This window comes from Notothenia rossii, assembly GCF_949606895.1.
Source record: "Notothenia rossii genome assembly, chromosome: 1".
Taxonomy (NCBI): Eukaryota; Metazoa; Chordata; class Actinopteri; order Perciformes; family Nototheniidae; genus Notothenia; species Notothenia rossii.
The window spans coordinates 33,601,361-33,618,593 of NC_136912.1; the positions used below are offsets into that span (position 1 = coordinate 33,601,361).

General features: G+C 40.5%; 1 protein-coding gene across 1 annotated transcript in view; it reads right to left on the reverse strand.

Annotated features, from left to right (window-relative positions):
• Positions 1 to 17,233, reverse strand: part of dnah6 (dynein, axonemal, heavy chain 6) — a 116,889-nt gene that overhangs the window by 2,004 nt on the left and 97,652 nt on the right. Inside the window, 14 exon segments of the mRNA XM_079649513.1 lie at positions 92 to 246; positions 1,787 to 1,845; positions 1,847 to 1,875; positions 2,131 to 2,149; positions 2,151 to 2,252; positions 2,254 to 2,262; positions 2,597 to 2,614; positions 2,616 to 2,719; positions 2,854 to 2,899; positions 2,902 to 2,919; positions 2,921 to 2,976; positions 15,306 to 15,444; positions 15,571 to 15,717; positions 16,654 to 16,742. Of these exon segments, the coding sequence (XP_079505639.1) occupies positions 92 to 246; positions 1,787 to 1,845; positions 1,847 to 1,875; positions 2,131 to 2,149; positions 2,151 to 2,252; positions 2,254 to 2,262; positions 2,597 to 2,614; positions 2,616 to 2,719; positions 2,854 to 2,899; positions 2,902 to 2,919; positions 2,921 to 2,976; positions 15,306 to 15,444; positions 15,571 to 15,717; positions 16,654 to 16,742 (990 nt within the window).

The following is a 17,233-nucleotide window of genomic DNA, read 5'->3' on the forward strand; positions in this document are numbered from 1 at the left end:
ATGACGCATTTAAATAAAAAGACAGTGCCTAGGATGACATTTCCTTGTCCAAAACCTGGATGAAAGCGGTCCTAAGGGTCAGGTCCCTGACCCAGGAGGCCAGGGGTTTTGAGGGAAGGGTAGGCAGAGTTTTGCCCAGTGGGTGGGAAACCTGGTTGTTTCAGGAAGCTTGTGTATATGCAGTCCATCTCCTCTGACATCACCACAAGACCTGCGATGGCCTTCTTGAGAGTCCACAAGGGACAACTGGGGAAAAAAAAGAAAAAAAGTACAGTATATCAGAATGAGGTAGAGAAAAATAAAATAGAATCTCTTAAAAAAGTTATTTTATGATGTATCCAATGTTTTAATACATGCTGTCTGAACATTGTTTTTTTCTCGATTTTGTTTTCGCCTTATCGCTTTTTGCTAAATATAATTCCGCGAGCAGTGTTTTGCTAGCATAAAATAACTGACATGAAAATAAACCTTGACGAAAAAAAATATACACTCAGTGGGACAGTTTTGTGATGTACACCTGTACGATGTAGTTTCTATTAAGTGTTTCTGCCAGCACAACTTATATACTTTTTCTATACATTTTATACTACTGTACTTTTTATGATGCCTACTATGTTTTTTCAACACTGTCTTAATGGATGTTATTCAATTAGTACTGAGGTCAGAGTTTAGTGTTGCATAACATTCTTTCTAATATTCTTCCTCTCTCGTGTAAATGAAAAAGATAAAATATGTACATTCAATGATAAAACATATCATTGAATGTACATATTCAAGACAGTGGACAATTGTTTCTGTTCCCTAAAAACAAAATTACTGTAAACACTTCTGGATATGAGTGTACACTTTTTGAGTGTTTGCTTGGAATCACAGTCTTCCAATATAATCTCTTTATGTAGTCACAGATATGACAAACCTTACATCATTCACTTATTTATTTAGAATCGGTTTCTTTGGACAGTTTGGGATGAGAGGATAGCTCATGCAGACCCAGATACACATGTTAACTAAAGACCACTCGATACTGACATTTTACATTCATATACTGTAAAAACTAAAACTAAAGAAACCTTGTAAATGTAGGTAGAATGTAGGGCAAAAGCTGTTTGCAATAAATTCAGGGTTTCATACACTTTTTTCACCAATGATTTTTCAATGACTTCTCCATGACCTTCACCTAATTTTTCCATGACCAAAAAAAAATAACTCTTTCTCAGCGGTACCACTTAAAAATGGTTTTATTTTTAACATGGAACAGGAAAAACAAGGTCTGCATATGAAAACATGTTGTGCCTTTCTAAAACAAATCAAATAGTAGGCTTGCTAGCTTCTACAGGCTAACGCAACTAAAATCTCTCACCAGCAAAAATACCTCGTCAGTTTAAATGCCATTTTTACCTTTCATTACTATACGATACAGTATTTTATTATCATTATATTATTACTATCGGCGTTTAGATAAATTATAAATGATATTTGATGCAACTTTAGTAAACATTTCCATGACTTTTCCAAAAACTTTGGGAAAAAATATTGTTTTTCCATAACTTTTTCCAGGGCCTTGAATTAGCATTTTGAATTTCCATGACTTTTTCCAGGTTTTTTAATGACCGTGAGAAACCCTGTAAAATCTCACTAGGTTGTACTGGTGAAGAGAGACGATAAAAAAAAGCAATAAAGTAGCCAGTGTGTTATATATATATACTAGAGTGTGTTTATGGGAGCTAGCCATGTGTGTCACCTTGAGCACCCTCAGCAGGTTTGTTGAATCGGTCCACCTCTTGGCCCAACACGGTCCGTCAGGGAGTTTAAGGCGCCCGTTTTTCGTCCCTGATAAAAAAGAGTTTTCGACCGCCTCGTCCATTTCCAGAAGATCTGCACACAAAGGTAGAAAAAGTAGGGAGACAAACCAGACACAACAAACACAGATGGAAAAACACTGCGTTATATTTTTCAGTTAATGATGATGCACATTCTCTTCCTTTTAAAAAATAAAAGCTTATAGTTTGCGCGACTATAGGCTTAGACTTTTGGGGGCTTTCACCCCTCTTCTCCCACTTCTCTTTATCTGTATTCATGTCCCATACATGCATGATACACACATGTATGTTTGTGTTGTTTTGCATGTACCTGGTAGCTTGGCTAAGATGGATTTCAGCGAGCTCGCAGACTATGTCATCGTTACTTTTGGCCCCAGCGCAAGCTGATGAGCGAGGATTCACATCCAATATGGTGCTGATCAGAGTCATGGTTTTCTTGGCGCTGTGGAAGCAAAACACATAATAAAACACTCACATACTGAAGCACCCTCTTTCATTGATATTTTCACAGTTTGCCCCTCTCACGGTCTCCGGAAAGAAATGTTTTTTACAAGCAGCTGTAAAAATGTATGAGCAGCTCCAGTTTTAAAGTAGACTTGACAAATAAAATAATGACATTTGCTAGTTAAAAGGAGTTATTGGAATACATAACGCATCCGAAAAAACAAACAAAATAAAATCAAAACATTACGAAAAATTAGTTTTACAACATCTGCTCTTTAGAATGCGTATATATATATTTCTGTAAGATACTGTTTACTGTATGTTTGTCTTACCTGAAAGGCCAAATTGGCAATTCTCATGCATGCCAAAGACCTCGGGATCATCTATGATCGGAAGACTCTCGATATATTTCTTATATTGCTCCAGTTCATCTTCCTCCGGGGCAAAGTAGATACCTTAAAACAGACGTGAGAAAAAACTGTTAATCCAAAGAAAGTATTATGGGCATACAAACTGCTATATTAAATACCATTATATTGTAATTTGTTTTCTGTTAGTTGTGCTCTTAATCCCTCTCAAATGAAAATACCTGAGTGGGAGTAGGAGTAGCCAGACCCCAGGGTTTTTACGCGAAAAAGAAGCCTTTCAGGATGGTCCCTGAGGCAGCGCTGGTCCCAGGCATCCGTCACTCTGCCTCCATATGTGATCTCACCTTGGGAGACAAACACAAAGAAAAAAAACACATTGTTTATTAGTCTGCATTACATTTTTTTTCTTTTTTATCTTACACAACGCAAAAACAATATTTTTCTTATCATTACGCTCGATGCTGTGTCCACAAAAGACTGCAGTAGGATCACTAACAATCAATAACGGATGACAGGCTCATTGTTGCCTTAAAGGTGACCTATCATGCAAAAATGCACTCTTGTACGTCTTTTTATACATGAGTATGTGTCCCCCGGTGTGTCAGGGAGCTCACCAAGTGTCAGAAAAACACAACCCTCTCTCTTTTTCCTCCATACCCAAATCTCTAAAAAACAGGGCTGCAACGGATCTGATACAGACTGATCCAAATTTTGAAAATATCTCTGATGTCAGGAACGAGGAGCTCCGCCTATATGGGCAAACCCTCCACCTATCAGGAGGAGATAGCCACGGCCATTGCCGTTCGAAAGCGCTGGAGACGCCGTAGTACATATGCCAGGCCTGTAGGTGGCGCTGTAGTCTGCCACAAATGCAGCAAAGAAGACTTCTCACAGAATCAGCCCTTGCAAAAAACAGAGCAAATAGAGCGAAATGAGGCATGGCTAAAATGCATGATCTGTTTGGTATTTTGAAAAAAAAAACTTTGCAGATATAGGTATGGCCCTAAAATATATATTTCAAATATAGCATGATAGGTCCACTTTAAGAGGGTAGCAGGAACTCTCTGACGGCAGTACTTTAGGCTAGTTTTGAAATATTCCAATAAATACTACAAAGACCATATTCATGGTTTATCTTATTCTGTTAAGCTCCTTGTAACTACTGTATGTTTGAAAAGTGCTACACAAATAGTTATCTTCATTATTTGACTGTGTCACATACTGTATCTGTAAGGGCAAGACAGAGAGTGCAGGAGGATGTGGAGGTGGGGGGATACCGGTTGAAATGTCATTTTCTAAAACTACCATTCTGCTCTTGTGCATACGTTAATAAAATCCTTGAATCTTGAATATTTGAAAAAGACAAAAACAAAAAGACGAATCGTCGATGAGTGTCTGCAGGCCTTTGACTTTTCCTATAACAATGAACAGCACAGAGAAGCAAACACATGTGTTGCTACAAGGAAAATATAGACAAAAGGAAAGGATATATGAAAGGACAGCCATAGCTGGAGGGTGAATATTACTAAAGAGGAACATGAAATGATATGTAACACTTACAACCCAACACTTTCCGTGAAGACAGTTATGTAAGACAGTAAGGAAGGGGGGGAATAATCAGACAGATCTCTGCTGAAGCCTTTAGTAAGCTGCAGGCGCGGTAAATATAGCAGAGACTTTATTTTTGCACTAGAAGAGAGAAATTAGTCCTTCTAAAAGAGGAACAGCATTATCATGCATGGTTTGAATTGAAAGTCTTGCCCTCAAAGAGTGTGAAGCTGTGGCACACGAGGACTGTTAGAATTAAGGATTAAACTAATATCGCGTGATAGCAGAAATGAGAGATGAATTTGATGCAGTGCTCCACTGAGACGGCACATAATCATTTGAAGGTGTAATTGAAAATCAGATTACGAAAACAAATTAACTTTAGCGATGTGATGAGTATTGTGAACGAAAGGGATCCCTCCCTCTTCTTCTTAATGACATTACATGTGTTTGTTGTGGAAGACCAAAACAGAACATATTCAATCATCCTAATTCAATCAAATGTACATTTAATTTGTTTCCATATGTGGGCACAGGATTAAAAAGTTTCATCTTTATAAAGGCATTATCAAACATAATTCAAATAGAAACATTTGTTTTCAGTAAACTAAAGTGAATGTCATGGTTTGCAAACGCTAAAAACCCAGAGCTCACCCAGAGAAAGTTTCTCTCGCACACTCCCCCCCTGCCTAAAATTCCCACTTCTATTGGCCAGAGTTCCAACACATTGTACATTATAGGCTAAAGGGGGGGACATCTCTATGGGTTAAAGCAGAGACGGTCTGCTAACCAATCAGAGCATATTACAGCATGTAAACATGTCACAGTAGAGCACTAAATACAAATATGAACCTGACAATGAGCATAATATGTCCTCTTTATATTGAATTAGTTTAATACAAATAATCATAATTGTTACCCTGTGAAGTAATTTGAATATTTAGTCTACCCTCATTGGTATAAATGGGTCGAACACTCATATACCTTGATAAATGCTGTAAAGAAGTCAAACTATTTCATATTAAAGGACCTCATAGCCACAATATTAGGATTTCTTTATCTGCTGCACTTGACAAGATTTGCAGCGAATGGGACCATTTGTTATTTTAAACACAAAGCCAAGAAGCAGAGAGCAGGGAAAGTTCACTGAGAGAGAGTTGAACAAACACGGGATAACAGCTGCAGGAAAGAGTGACGCATTTAGGTAGATCGGCAATGTATTGAATATCAAGGGAAAAAACAGATCATACGATTGATTCTTTTAAGCAAATCTAATCCAATAGGGCGCCGTATAATGTAATAACATTCACTAACTAGCTTGTTAGCTTGGTAGCTATGGTAAGTTAGCTGGATAAATATTGATGTTAGCTAGCTTGATTTACAGATAATCACATGTGTCAAACTCAAGGCCCGGGGAGGCCAAATCAGGCTAGCTAAATAGCACGCGGACAGGGTAATTGAGTTCGGTATCTAGGTTGTTTTTTATTATTGTCAACACTTTGGACCTTTGCCTACCCTTCTGCCATTAAGAATTATTATAAACTGTTGACATGAGCTTTAGTTTGCAGTCTGAGCGGCAAATCAAATAAATGTCCTCATATGTAATCCTGCCATTCACTAAGAGAGGATGGATGTGGTACTGTAAATCCATACTGCAGTGTAGCTTTAAGTAATCTTGAATCAAATCAATTGTTTACAATGCTGTTATTTCTAAACCGGCAGCCCTAAGACATACTGTTACGACCCCCTCAACTCCAGTAGAGGTCTCTGTCTTTGTGTTCTGCTTGTTGGCTCTTGTTTGTGTTTCAGGTGATCAACCTGATGAGCCACACCTGGGCCGTCGACATACAGTAAAAGGCCAACACCAACCCATACTGCGCTCTCACTCTTCTGTTGAACACGGCCGCGTCTTTGTCTCTGCGCATTTTCACACACCCATACACGCAATCATTACTGATAACTGACTTCCACATTTATTAGGTTTCTTTGAAGACCTTTGGTTTTTGTGGTATTGCAAATAAATATACTTTTTGTTACACTTAACTTGTCTAGTCTCCCATCTTTGTTGCAGCCTATGAGCCAGGCCGTAACAAATGGGGGCTCGTCCGCGATATTGACATTGTTTCTAGTTCTGTAGTGCAGCCTTCTTTGTCTGCTTGTAAGTGGATTGAAGGGCTGAGACTGATTACAGGAATCAGATCAGCTGTAACTTGGTAGACAGGTGCACCTCATTGTGTGCATGCTGGTTGGTTGGGAGACATGGACAAGTGTGGTGAGTAGATGTTTGTTTTTGTTGGATAATGTAAGCAGTTGTAATGAAATGCATGTGGTTGGTGTTTTTGTTTTTTGTCGCTAAGCTCGTTATATGGTGATTTTTGTAGCCGATTGTTGGTGGTCCTGTGAGTGTCTCTCACTTCTGTCCCTGTAGGCTTCAGAACGGATTTCCTTTGGAATTCGTTGGGGGGGTTTTAGTGTGGTGTGGACGTGGTTAGAGCTATTAGCTCGGGAGCACGTCCAAAGCTACGGGTGGAGTTCCAAGTTGCTGGTTGCTTTACCGGGCTTGTGGGTTTCAGTGCATAAATACCCACCATAAGTAGCACCTGAAGACTAGGGGGGAGTTTAGGTAGTATCTGTTTTGTTTGGTAGATAGAGGGACATGACTGCTGTTATCTGTGTATGTGCTATTTGAGATCGGCTGCAAATGTGTTAAGTGAGTTTACAATGTTTACATGAGTGTTTTTTATCTGTCTCGCCGTGGTTGAATAATGTTGGTGTTTTCCTGTTAGTAGTTTGATCCTGGTAAACCGTTTAGCTTTATTAGTTCTAAAACAAGTCTGGGTTTTGGTGATATCTTAGTGCAGGATGCTACAGTGGCGTATGTGTAAGTAAGTAGATGCAGGAGGGAAGTGCAAAATGGTAATTTGTTGGAAGTGTCTGCAAGTGGATAGTTAGAACTGTAAGCTACGGGAACATACTGTAAGCGTTGCAGTTCATGCCTTGGTTGGGTGAGCTTTGCGTAGTTTGGTTGCCTCTTTGTGCTGTGCTTCTGAGGAAGACTTGGTTGGCTAGTGAGCCGTTTGTTTCAGAGGAACCTTTGGTTTGACGCTTATGTTGATTCTAGTTTGTGAGAGCTGGAATCTTGTGGAAGGCAAAGCTTTAGCAAGCTTTGTCTAGCTGCAGGTAATTTGTCTGGCACTGGTGAATATTTATCTGTTTTTGGACCTCCTGTTAATGCTCTTCCATGCATGGCTCATCATCCATCACTTTTTTCTTCAGTGTGTGTTCTCTCTGATCTCCATTTTTCCTGTAAACTCTTAAAATGCTTCCTTAGGCACTGATGTTGCGGGGTTGCATCTCTTAAAAGTCTTCTTCAGGCACTAGAGTTGCTGGGTTGGCAAATGGAGACTGGGTGAACAACGATATGAAATTCAAACCGGTCAGTATGGAACATGTATATGTCATTTTGAACTTTGCATTTAAATATTATTCTCTGTTGGTTGCTACGTTTGGACGGTGTTCCTAGGGGAACCCCTTTTTTAAGGGGGGGCGTGTTACGACCCCCTCCACTCCACTAGCGGTCTTTGTGTTCTGCTTGTTGGCTCTTGTTTGTGTTTCAGGTGATCAACCTGATGAGCCACACCTGGGCCGTCGACATAAAAGAACCCAACACCAACCCATACTGCCCTCTCACTCTTCTGTTGGACACGGCCGCGTCTTTGTTCTGCACATTTTCACACACCCATACACGCAATCATTACTGATAACTGACTTCCACATTTATTAGGTTTCTTTGAAGACCTTTGGTTTTTGTGGTATTGCAAATAAATATGCTTTTTGTTACACTTAACTTGTCTAGTCTCCCATCTTTGTTGCAGCCAATGAGCCAGGCCGTAATACATACAGCTGGGGAAATGGGCGGGGCTTCATAAGGTGAATAGGCTACATTGATTGTGTTTACCTTATACTGTATATACAGTCTATGGTTTTTACACTGGATTTATGATTTGTTTGCTTTTTTAAACACTTCGACCTTAACTTCTGCACAAGGTTGCGCTTTAAAGGTCCCCTATCATAATGTTTTTCCTCAATATCTCAGATATATACAAAACATGTCTCTGAAGTGTTTGGCTCGAAATACCAAACAGATCATGCATTGTATAATCCCCTCTGTTTCAAAAGTGCTGATTCTGTGATAAAGTGGGGGGGGGGTTACCTTGGTTGGTTATTGGCTAATGGTAACACGAGCCAAAACATCGTTATGACGTCATAAAGTGGCTAAAATCTGATGAGCTCATTTTCATATATAAATGGATCAGGACAAAGTGAGCAAATCTCTTTCCTGAAACGTTCAGAATCTCTTTACACAGAGGGGACACATGTTGATGTACAGTGGATCAAAAAAGTATTTAGTCAGCCACCAATTGTGCAAGTTCTCCCGCTTAAAAAGATGAGAGGCATGTAATTTTCATCCGAGGTATACCTCAACTATGAGACAAAATGAGAAACAAATATCCAGAAAATCACATTGTCTGATTTTCAAAGAATTTATTTGCAAATTATGGTGAAAAATAAGTATTTGGTCAATAAACAAAAGTTAATCTCAATACTTTGTTATATACCTTTTGTTGGCAATGACAGAGGTCAAACGTTTTCTGTAAGTCTTCACAAGGCTTTCACACACTGTTGCTGGTATTTTGGCCCATTCCTCCATGCAGATCTCCTCTAGAGCAGTGATGTTTTGGGACTGCCGCTGGGAAACACGGACTTTCAACTCCCTCCAAAGATTTTCTATGGGGTTGAGATCTGGAGACTGGCTAGGCCACTCCAGGACCTTGAAATGCTTCTTACGAAGCCACTCCTTCGTTGCCCGGGCGGTGTGTTTGGGATCATTGTCATGCTGAAAGACCCAGCCATGTTTCATCTTCAATGCCCTTGCTGATGGAAGGAGGTTGTCACTCAAAATCTCACGATACATGGCCCCATTCATTCTTTCCTTTACACGGATCAGTCGTCCTGGTCCCTTTGCAGAGTAACAGCCCCAAAGCATGATGTTTCCACCCCCATGTTTAACAGTAGGTATGGTGTTCTTTGGATGCAACTCAGCATTCTTTCTCCTCCAAACACGTCTCGTTGAGTTTTTACCAAAAAGTTATATTTTGGTTTCATCTGACCATATGACATTCTCCCAATCCTCTTCTGGATCATCTAAATGCTCTCTAGCAAACTTCAGACGGGCCTGGACATGTACTGGCTTAAGCAGGGGGACACGTCTGGCACTGCAGGATTTGAGTCCCTGGCGGCGTAGTGTTTTACTGATGGTACCCTTTGTTACTTTGGTCCCAGCTCTCTGCAGGTCATTGACTAGGTCTCCCCGTGTGGTTCTGGGATTTTTGCTCACCGTTCTTGAGATCTTGCATGGAGCCCCAGATCGAGGGAGATTATCAGTGGTCTTGTATGTCTTCCATTTTCTAATAATTGCTCCCACAGTTGATTTCTTCACACCAAGCTGCTAACCTATTGCAGATTCAGTCTTCCCGGCCTGGTGCAGGTCTACAATTTTGTTTCTGGTGTCCTTTGACAGCTCTTTGGTCTTGGCCATAGTGGAGTTTGGAGTGTGACTGTTTGAGGTTGTGGACAGGTGTCTTTTATACTGATAACGAGTTCAAACAGGTGCCATTAATACAGTTAACGAGTGGAGGACAGAGGAGGCCCTTAAAGAAGTTACAGGTCTGTGAGAGCCAGAAATCTTGTTTGTTTGTAGGTGACCAAATACTTATTTTACCGAGGAATTTACCAATTCATTCTTTAAAGATCCTACAATGTGATTTCCTGGATTCTTTCCCCCCATTCTGTCTCTCATAGTTGAAGTGTACCTAGGATGAAAATTACAGGCCTCTCATCTTTTTAAGTGGCAGAACTTGCACAATTGGTGGCTGACTCACGGACCACTATTGCGGTAAGCATGTTGTAACTTCCGGTTGTTGTTGTCATCTCCGGGTATCCCGTGTGCCTGTTCTGTTGCTGATAGCTTATTATCTTAACTTAATCGATCGTTTTAAAACTCTTGATCATGGCAACTGCCTGACGTTGTAATCACACGTTACTACAGCTTAAGCACTCACAAACTCTCCTTCTCTTAGCGACTGTAACTCCACAGTTGCCTACACTCTTTTCGGGTTTGCTAACGGTAGCTACTTTAGCTTGATAGCTAGCCATGGCTCTTTCCCCACCCTCGGGTGCTATTTCCTGCTCTAACTGTCTCATGTTTGGTTACTTCCCTACCTCCTTTACTGGTACCGATACATGTGTTAAATGTAGTATAGTTGTTAGGTTGGAGGCGGGAATCATAGCCATATAAGCCCGGCTCCGCATCTTAGAAAATAACTCCGCTACAGTAAAGCCCATATTAGCCGGTGCAGACCGGCAAAAGGTAGCTCCTCTTAGCCGTCCCCCGGCAACTCCCGAGCAGCAGGGAGATTGGGTGACTGTTCAGAAGGGGCATAACGCGAAACCCGCAGCTCCCCACCAACCCATTCACGTATCTAACAGATATTCCCCACTCAGCGAGACACCCGCTGAGAAGCCAACTCTGGTTATTGGTAGCTCTATTATGAGACAAGTGAATTTAGAGACCGAAACGTCCACAGTCACATGCATTCCGGGGGCCAGAGCAGGCGACGTTGAGGCGCATCTTAGACTGCTGGCTAAAAATAAACGTAAATACAGTAGGATTGTTATTCATGTCGGTGGTAATGATGTTCGTTTACGCCAATCAGAATGCACCAAACTTAATGTGGCGTCGGTGTGTAGTTATGGTAAAACAATGTCGGACACCGTAATCTTCTCTGGTCCCCTCCCCAATCTGATCAATGATGACATGTATAGCCGCATGTCATCATTTCAGCGCTGGTTGTCTTGGTGGTGCCCAGCAAACAATGTGGGCTTCGTGAATAATTGGACAGCCTTCTGGGGAAAACCTTGTCTGATTAAGAGAGACGGCATTCATCCTACTTTGGAAGGTGCAAATCTGATTTCGGCAAACATTTCAGGGCTTTGTGGACTTAATCCATGACAAACTGGAGTTGAGACCAGGAGGCAGAGTCGCAGTCTTACACGCTTCTCTGCGCTCTCTCCTAGGCAGTCATCCATAGGAATCCCGAACCCAATAAAATACCCAATATTAACGGTGTGTGTGTCTGCCCAAGGACAATTTAAGGTAAAACCTAATAGAGGTGTCATACATAATAACCTAATAAAAGTAAATGTAACAACTACTACAGTGCAACAAAACAGGAAGATTAAATGTGGTCTCTTAAACATAAGATCTCTAGCATCTAAAGCAATACTGGTAAATTATTTAATATCAGATTATAATATTGATATTTGCTGTCTCACTGAAACTTGGTTGAGACATGAAGAATATGTCAGCATAAATGAGGCCACTCCACCCAGCCATATCAATACTCATATTGCCCGAGGCACGGGCCGAGGAGGTGGAGTTGCAGCAATCTTTGACTCAAGTTTACTTATTAATACTAAACAAAAATTAAATTATACCTCCTTTGAAAGCCTCATTTTCAGTCTTACGCATCCGACCTGGAAAACTTTGCAGCCAATCTTATTTGTTACAGTGTACCGTGCACCAGGTCCTTATTCAGAATTCTTATCAGAATTCTCTGAGTTTTTATCAGCTTTGGTACTTAAAACAGATAAAGTAATTATCGTAGGTGACTTTAATATTCATGTTGACGATGATAAAAATAGCCTTACTGTTGCATTAACTCTGTATTAGATTCTGTTGGTTTCTGTCAGAGTATAAATAAACCAACCCACTGCTATAATCACACTCTTGACCTTGTTCTGACTTATGGTATTGAAATTGAGCAACTATTAGTCGAACCGCATAATCCTGCTTTATCCGACCATTTCTTAGTAACTTTTGAAGTACTGTTACTAGACTACAAAGCATTAGCCAAAAGCTCCTGCAGCAGAAACCTGTAAGTGCTATAGCCATATCTAAGGAAGAGATTCCACCAATACTTAACTCGATAGCATGTCTGCATGTAGGGGAGGAAACTTATACAAAATGTACACCACCCCAAATTGATCATGTTGTTGATAGTGCTACAGATGCGCTGCGAATAAAATTAGACTCTGTTGCTCCTTTGAAAAAGAAGAAAATAAAACAACATAGATTAGCTCCATGGCATAATGCCGAAACCCGCAAAATAAAGCAAAAGTCGAGACAACTTGAAAGGATATGGCGTTCCACTAAACTTGAAGAATCTTGTTTAATTTGGCATATTACTCTCAATGAATATAAGAAAGCACTGCGTAAAGCGAGAGCAGCATACTACTCTTCATTAATAGATGAGAATAAGAATAATGCAAGATTTCTTTTCAGCACTGTAGCCAGGCTGAGAGCCACAGCTCGACTGAGCCTTCTATTCCCATAGCACTCAGTAGTAATGATTTTATGTGCTTTTTTAACGATAAAATTGTTACTCTTAGAAACAAAATCAATGACCTCTTGCCTTTGACCAGTATAGTGTTATCAACAGCTCCCGGAAACGTAAGTTCTAATATTACACTAGATAGTAAACTAGAATGCTTTTCAGCCATAAACCTTGAACAATTAAATTCAATGACTCTCTCTTCTAAACCATCAACGTGTATCTTAGACCCGATTCCAACTAAGCTGTTAAAAGAAGTCTTTCCATTAATTAGCACTTCTTTATTAAATATTATGAATATGTCTTTTATTATCAGGCTATGTTCCACAATCATTCAAAGTAGCAGTGATAAAACCGCTTCTTAAAAAGCACAACCTCGATCCAGAGGTTTTAGCCAACTATAGACCTATTTCTAATCTTCCGTTCCTCTCAAAAATTCTTGAGAAAGCAGTCGCAAAACAGCTGTGTGATTACTTAAAAAACTGTGATTTATTTGAAGATTTTCAGTCCGGCTTTAGAACACAACATAGCACAGAGACAGCTCTGGTTAAAGTCACAAATGACATTCTAATAGCCTCTGAAAGGGGGTTGTCTCTATTCTTGTCTTGCTCGATCTTAGTGCTGCATTTGATACTATCGACCATGATATCCTATTGCAAAGACTAGAGCACTTAGTTGGCATACAGGGAACTGCTTTAGGCTGGTTTAGGTCCTATCTATCTGAACGCTCTCAGTTTGTACGTGTCAACGATGAATCTTCCATGCAAACCAAAGTTAGCCATGGAGTGCCACAGGGCTCAGTGCTTGGACCTATTTTGTTCAAACTATATATGCTTCCGTTAGGCAATATTATAAGGAATCATTCTGTAAACTTTCATTGTTATGCGGATGATACTCAACTATATTTATCAATCAAGCCTGATGAAATTAATCATCTAAATAAAATTCAAGACTGCCTCAAGGACTTAAAAACGTGGATGACCTTACATTTTTTGATGTTAAACACGACCAAAACTGAAGTTATTGTACTTGGCCCGAAGAATCTACGAAACAAATTATCTAAAGATATATTAACTATGGATGGCATTAATTTGGCCTCCAGTGAGACTGTAAGGAATCTTGGTGCTATATTTGATCAGGATTTATCCTTTAACACCCACATAAAATCAATTTCAAGGACCGCCTACTTCCATCGACGTAACATTGCAAAAATCAGGCATATCTTGCCTCAAAACGATGCAGAGAAACTAGTCCATGCATTTGTTACTTCAAGGCTGGATTATTGTAACTCCTTATTATCAGGGTGTACCAAGAAGTCAGTCAAGTCGCTTCAGCTGATTCAAAATGCTGCAGCTCGTGTACTAACCAGAGTTAGGAAAAGGGACCACATTACTCCTGTTCTGGCTGCCTTACACTGGCTCCCTATAGAACACAGGATATAATTTAAAATTCTTCTTCTCGCCTACAAAGCCCTTAATGGGCAGGCGCCATCTTACCTTAAATAACTCATTATACCCTATTGTCCTACTAGGGCATTGCGTTCCAAGAATGCAGGGTTGTTGGTTGTTCCTAGAGTCTCTAAAAGTACAATGGGAGCCAGAGCCTTTTCTTATCAAGCTCCACTTTTGTGGAATCAGCTTCCAGTTTGTGTTCAGACGGCAGACACCCTATCCGTTTTTAAGAGTGCGCTTAAGACCTTCCCTTTTGATAAAGCTTATAGTTAGGGCTGATTAGATTCAGCCCCTAGTTTTGCTGATATAGGCTTAGTTTGTCAGGGGACATCTTACTTCTTCCTTCTCTCTGTCTATACCTGTGTACTCTCATGTTCCGATTAACCCAGCTTCCCCAAATTTCTTTCTTTTTGGTGTCTATATACGCCGGGATCCGGAGTCATGGATGATCCTGCGGTCCTGTGTCATGGATTGCGAGTCCTGGATCTTGAGTCGTGGCTGTGGTCCTGGATGGATATACTCGTGGATTCATCTTCCTATTATACACACATGCATTTCCAAACATTTGGACTACCTATGTTGCAAATGTATTATCTTTTCAATTTACACACGGCATCTATTGCACGTCTGTCCGTCCTGGGAGAGGGATCCCTCCTCTGTTGCTCTCCCCGAGGTTTCTCCCATTTTTCCCTTTAAACTGTGGGTTTTCTATGGAAGTTTTTCCTTGTACGATGTGAGGGTCTAAGGACAGAGGGTGTCGTATTGTCATGATATTCTGTACAAACTGTGAAGTCCACTGAGACAAATGTAACATTTGTGATATTGGACTATATAAATAAACATTGATTGATTGATTGACTAAATACTTTTTGCCCCACTGTATAAAGGACATGAAAATGTGGATTTTGCATGATAGATGACCCTTAAAATTCCTTTTGAATGGTGCTGCTGACCAATCAAAAATGCTGCAGTCGTGAAAACTATAGATATGAAGAAGCAGCAGTGTTGCATAAGTCATGTTTTGTGCTTTTCTATTTAGGGGAGTAGAATATTGGGGTGTGATGACTTTTTTCGGTGGCTAAGCAAAGAGCATCCATACACAAGTATTCTTAACATCTTTGTTGTTTAAAAGAGGGAAAATATGATCGGTTGTTGCACGATCGTGAATGAAAAGTGTTACCGAGCCTTCCCACACTTATCACTGTGTGAGAGCCTCCCTACCAGTGATGTAGATGAGAGCGTCCCAAGGGATTTTGCCCTCTTTGCAGTAGAGGCTGAGGTTGAGCAGCGCACACTCCCTGTCACTGTCGTTAAACTCATAGCGGATGTTCCAGCCCAGAGGACCAAACTTCTTCCTCTCCTAAGACACACACATGCAAAAAAAGACAAAAATAGGGACATAGAGGGACAGGAACAGAACTCAGAAAAGCCATGCATGCATGAAAGTAAACAAAAATGATCAAGAATGTGTGAGTTGGTGTGTAACCTGGATGATTGCATGGAAAAAGCACATTCCAAAGATTATCTTCCTCCATTCGCGTCCCAGAACGTTATCTTCAAAGAAATTGCTGGAGATCTCTGTGAAGGCCCGTCGCATGTTGGCGCGGAGGCCTTTAGGTGGCTCATTAGTCACCTAGCAACAATGATAAATAGGAACATAGGTGTTCATTAGGCGAGTTCACACCAAGTACTTTTCCCACAAAGGTTCCAGAGAACTCTTTAGTTCTCATGAACTAAGTACAGATCGCGTTCACACCGGAAATTAGTTCCTGGGGGTGGATTAGGCAAATGAAGCCTCTGACGTCACTTCTTCTTCTTCTGCTTTGGGTTTACTGGCAGGCCGCAAACAACTTCACGGCGTATACTGCCACCCAAAATCCCCGGCCGGAAGTCCCCGGAGTTAGGGACTGGCTTCAGTAGAAGCTGCTGGGACTCCCAGCAGCTTCTACTGAAGCCTTCCGAGTAAACGGCCAGAACGCCGACACCTCCTCATCTCCACCGCTCCCATGTTTTATTTTGTGTTGTCACAAGTTAGTCTCTCTGCGTTTCTTCGCTGGGCTAATGCTAATAATGCAATGCGAGGATAATAAATTGGCGGCTTCACAAATGTTTTTGGGAGTTTGACGGGGCGTGGTTTGCAATCCGCACAGCCAATCAGACACAGGAGCCTTTTTCTCCCACGAGAATCCCTGCTCTCTAGCAGGGACTGAAAAAGGGGTAAAAATGGTTCTCTAGAACTAATTTAGTTCCTGGGACTTTTTGGTGTGAACGCAACTAAATTGTAGTTCTCAGGAACCTTTGTGGGAAAAGTACCTGGTGTGAACACGCCTAATGGCTGCTATTGAGAAGAACACGGGGAGTTCTGCACAGACAATGCCTAGCCAGAGTCAATTTCATCTTCCTTATAGTGCCAATAGTATCGGAAATGAATTCAACATGTTTCCTAATCCTGGGAACATAAGTCCTGCGGAGCAAAGTTTGGCAATCTTCAAATTAACTGCAGGGAACTAAAGAGATTAAAGAGTTACAAATTGTGTGCGTGTGTGTGGGTGTGTGTCTCTGTGTGTACCTTGACAGAGTTCTGAAGCACTGTAACAGGAAATACTTTGGTCGGCATGGAACTGAGAAACAAACGGAAGTTCTCGTCGATTGATGTGTCTGCACAGGAAACAGAAAGGATGGTCACTCACAGGCATAAAAAAAATACAAGATAAAATAATGACTGTGTCTCTGGCATCACAGAAACATATGCATTAAAGTATCTTATTATCTAAAGTATGATGTGTTAACCAGGGGAAAAAGCACAAAAACAACAGGAAGTAAGTCATGTAGCTGGGTTAGGTTGTATCACTGTTGTTTTCTGTTCTCACGCTATTTGGTTTGAGCTCTCAGCCAAAATGCACAGACTGTCAGATCTCTGATGTGCAATAACACTACCTGTTATATACAACTTTCTTGAGTAACACTACTCATGTGCAATAGACGCTCATGTGCAATTTAGGATTTATTTTCTTTCTTTCTATGTATTTACATTTTGTAAAACATTACTATTGTAGCTACTTAAATAATATGTTCACTTTAAATTATTGCTTTTTTTTAAAGTATTGTTTTTGTTATTAATAAGTTGTACCTTTTAATGCCTTTTTATA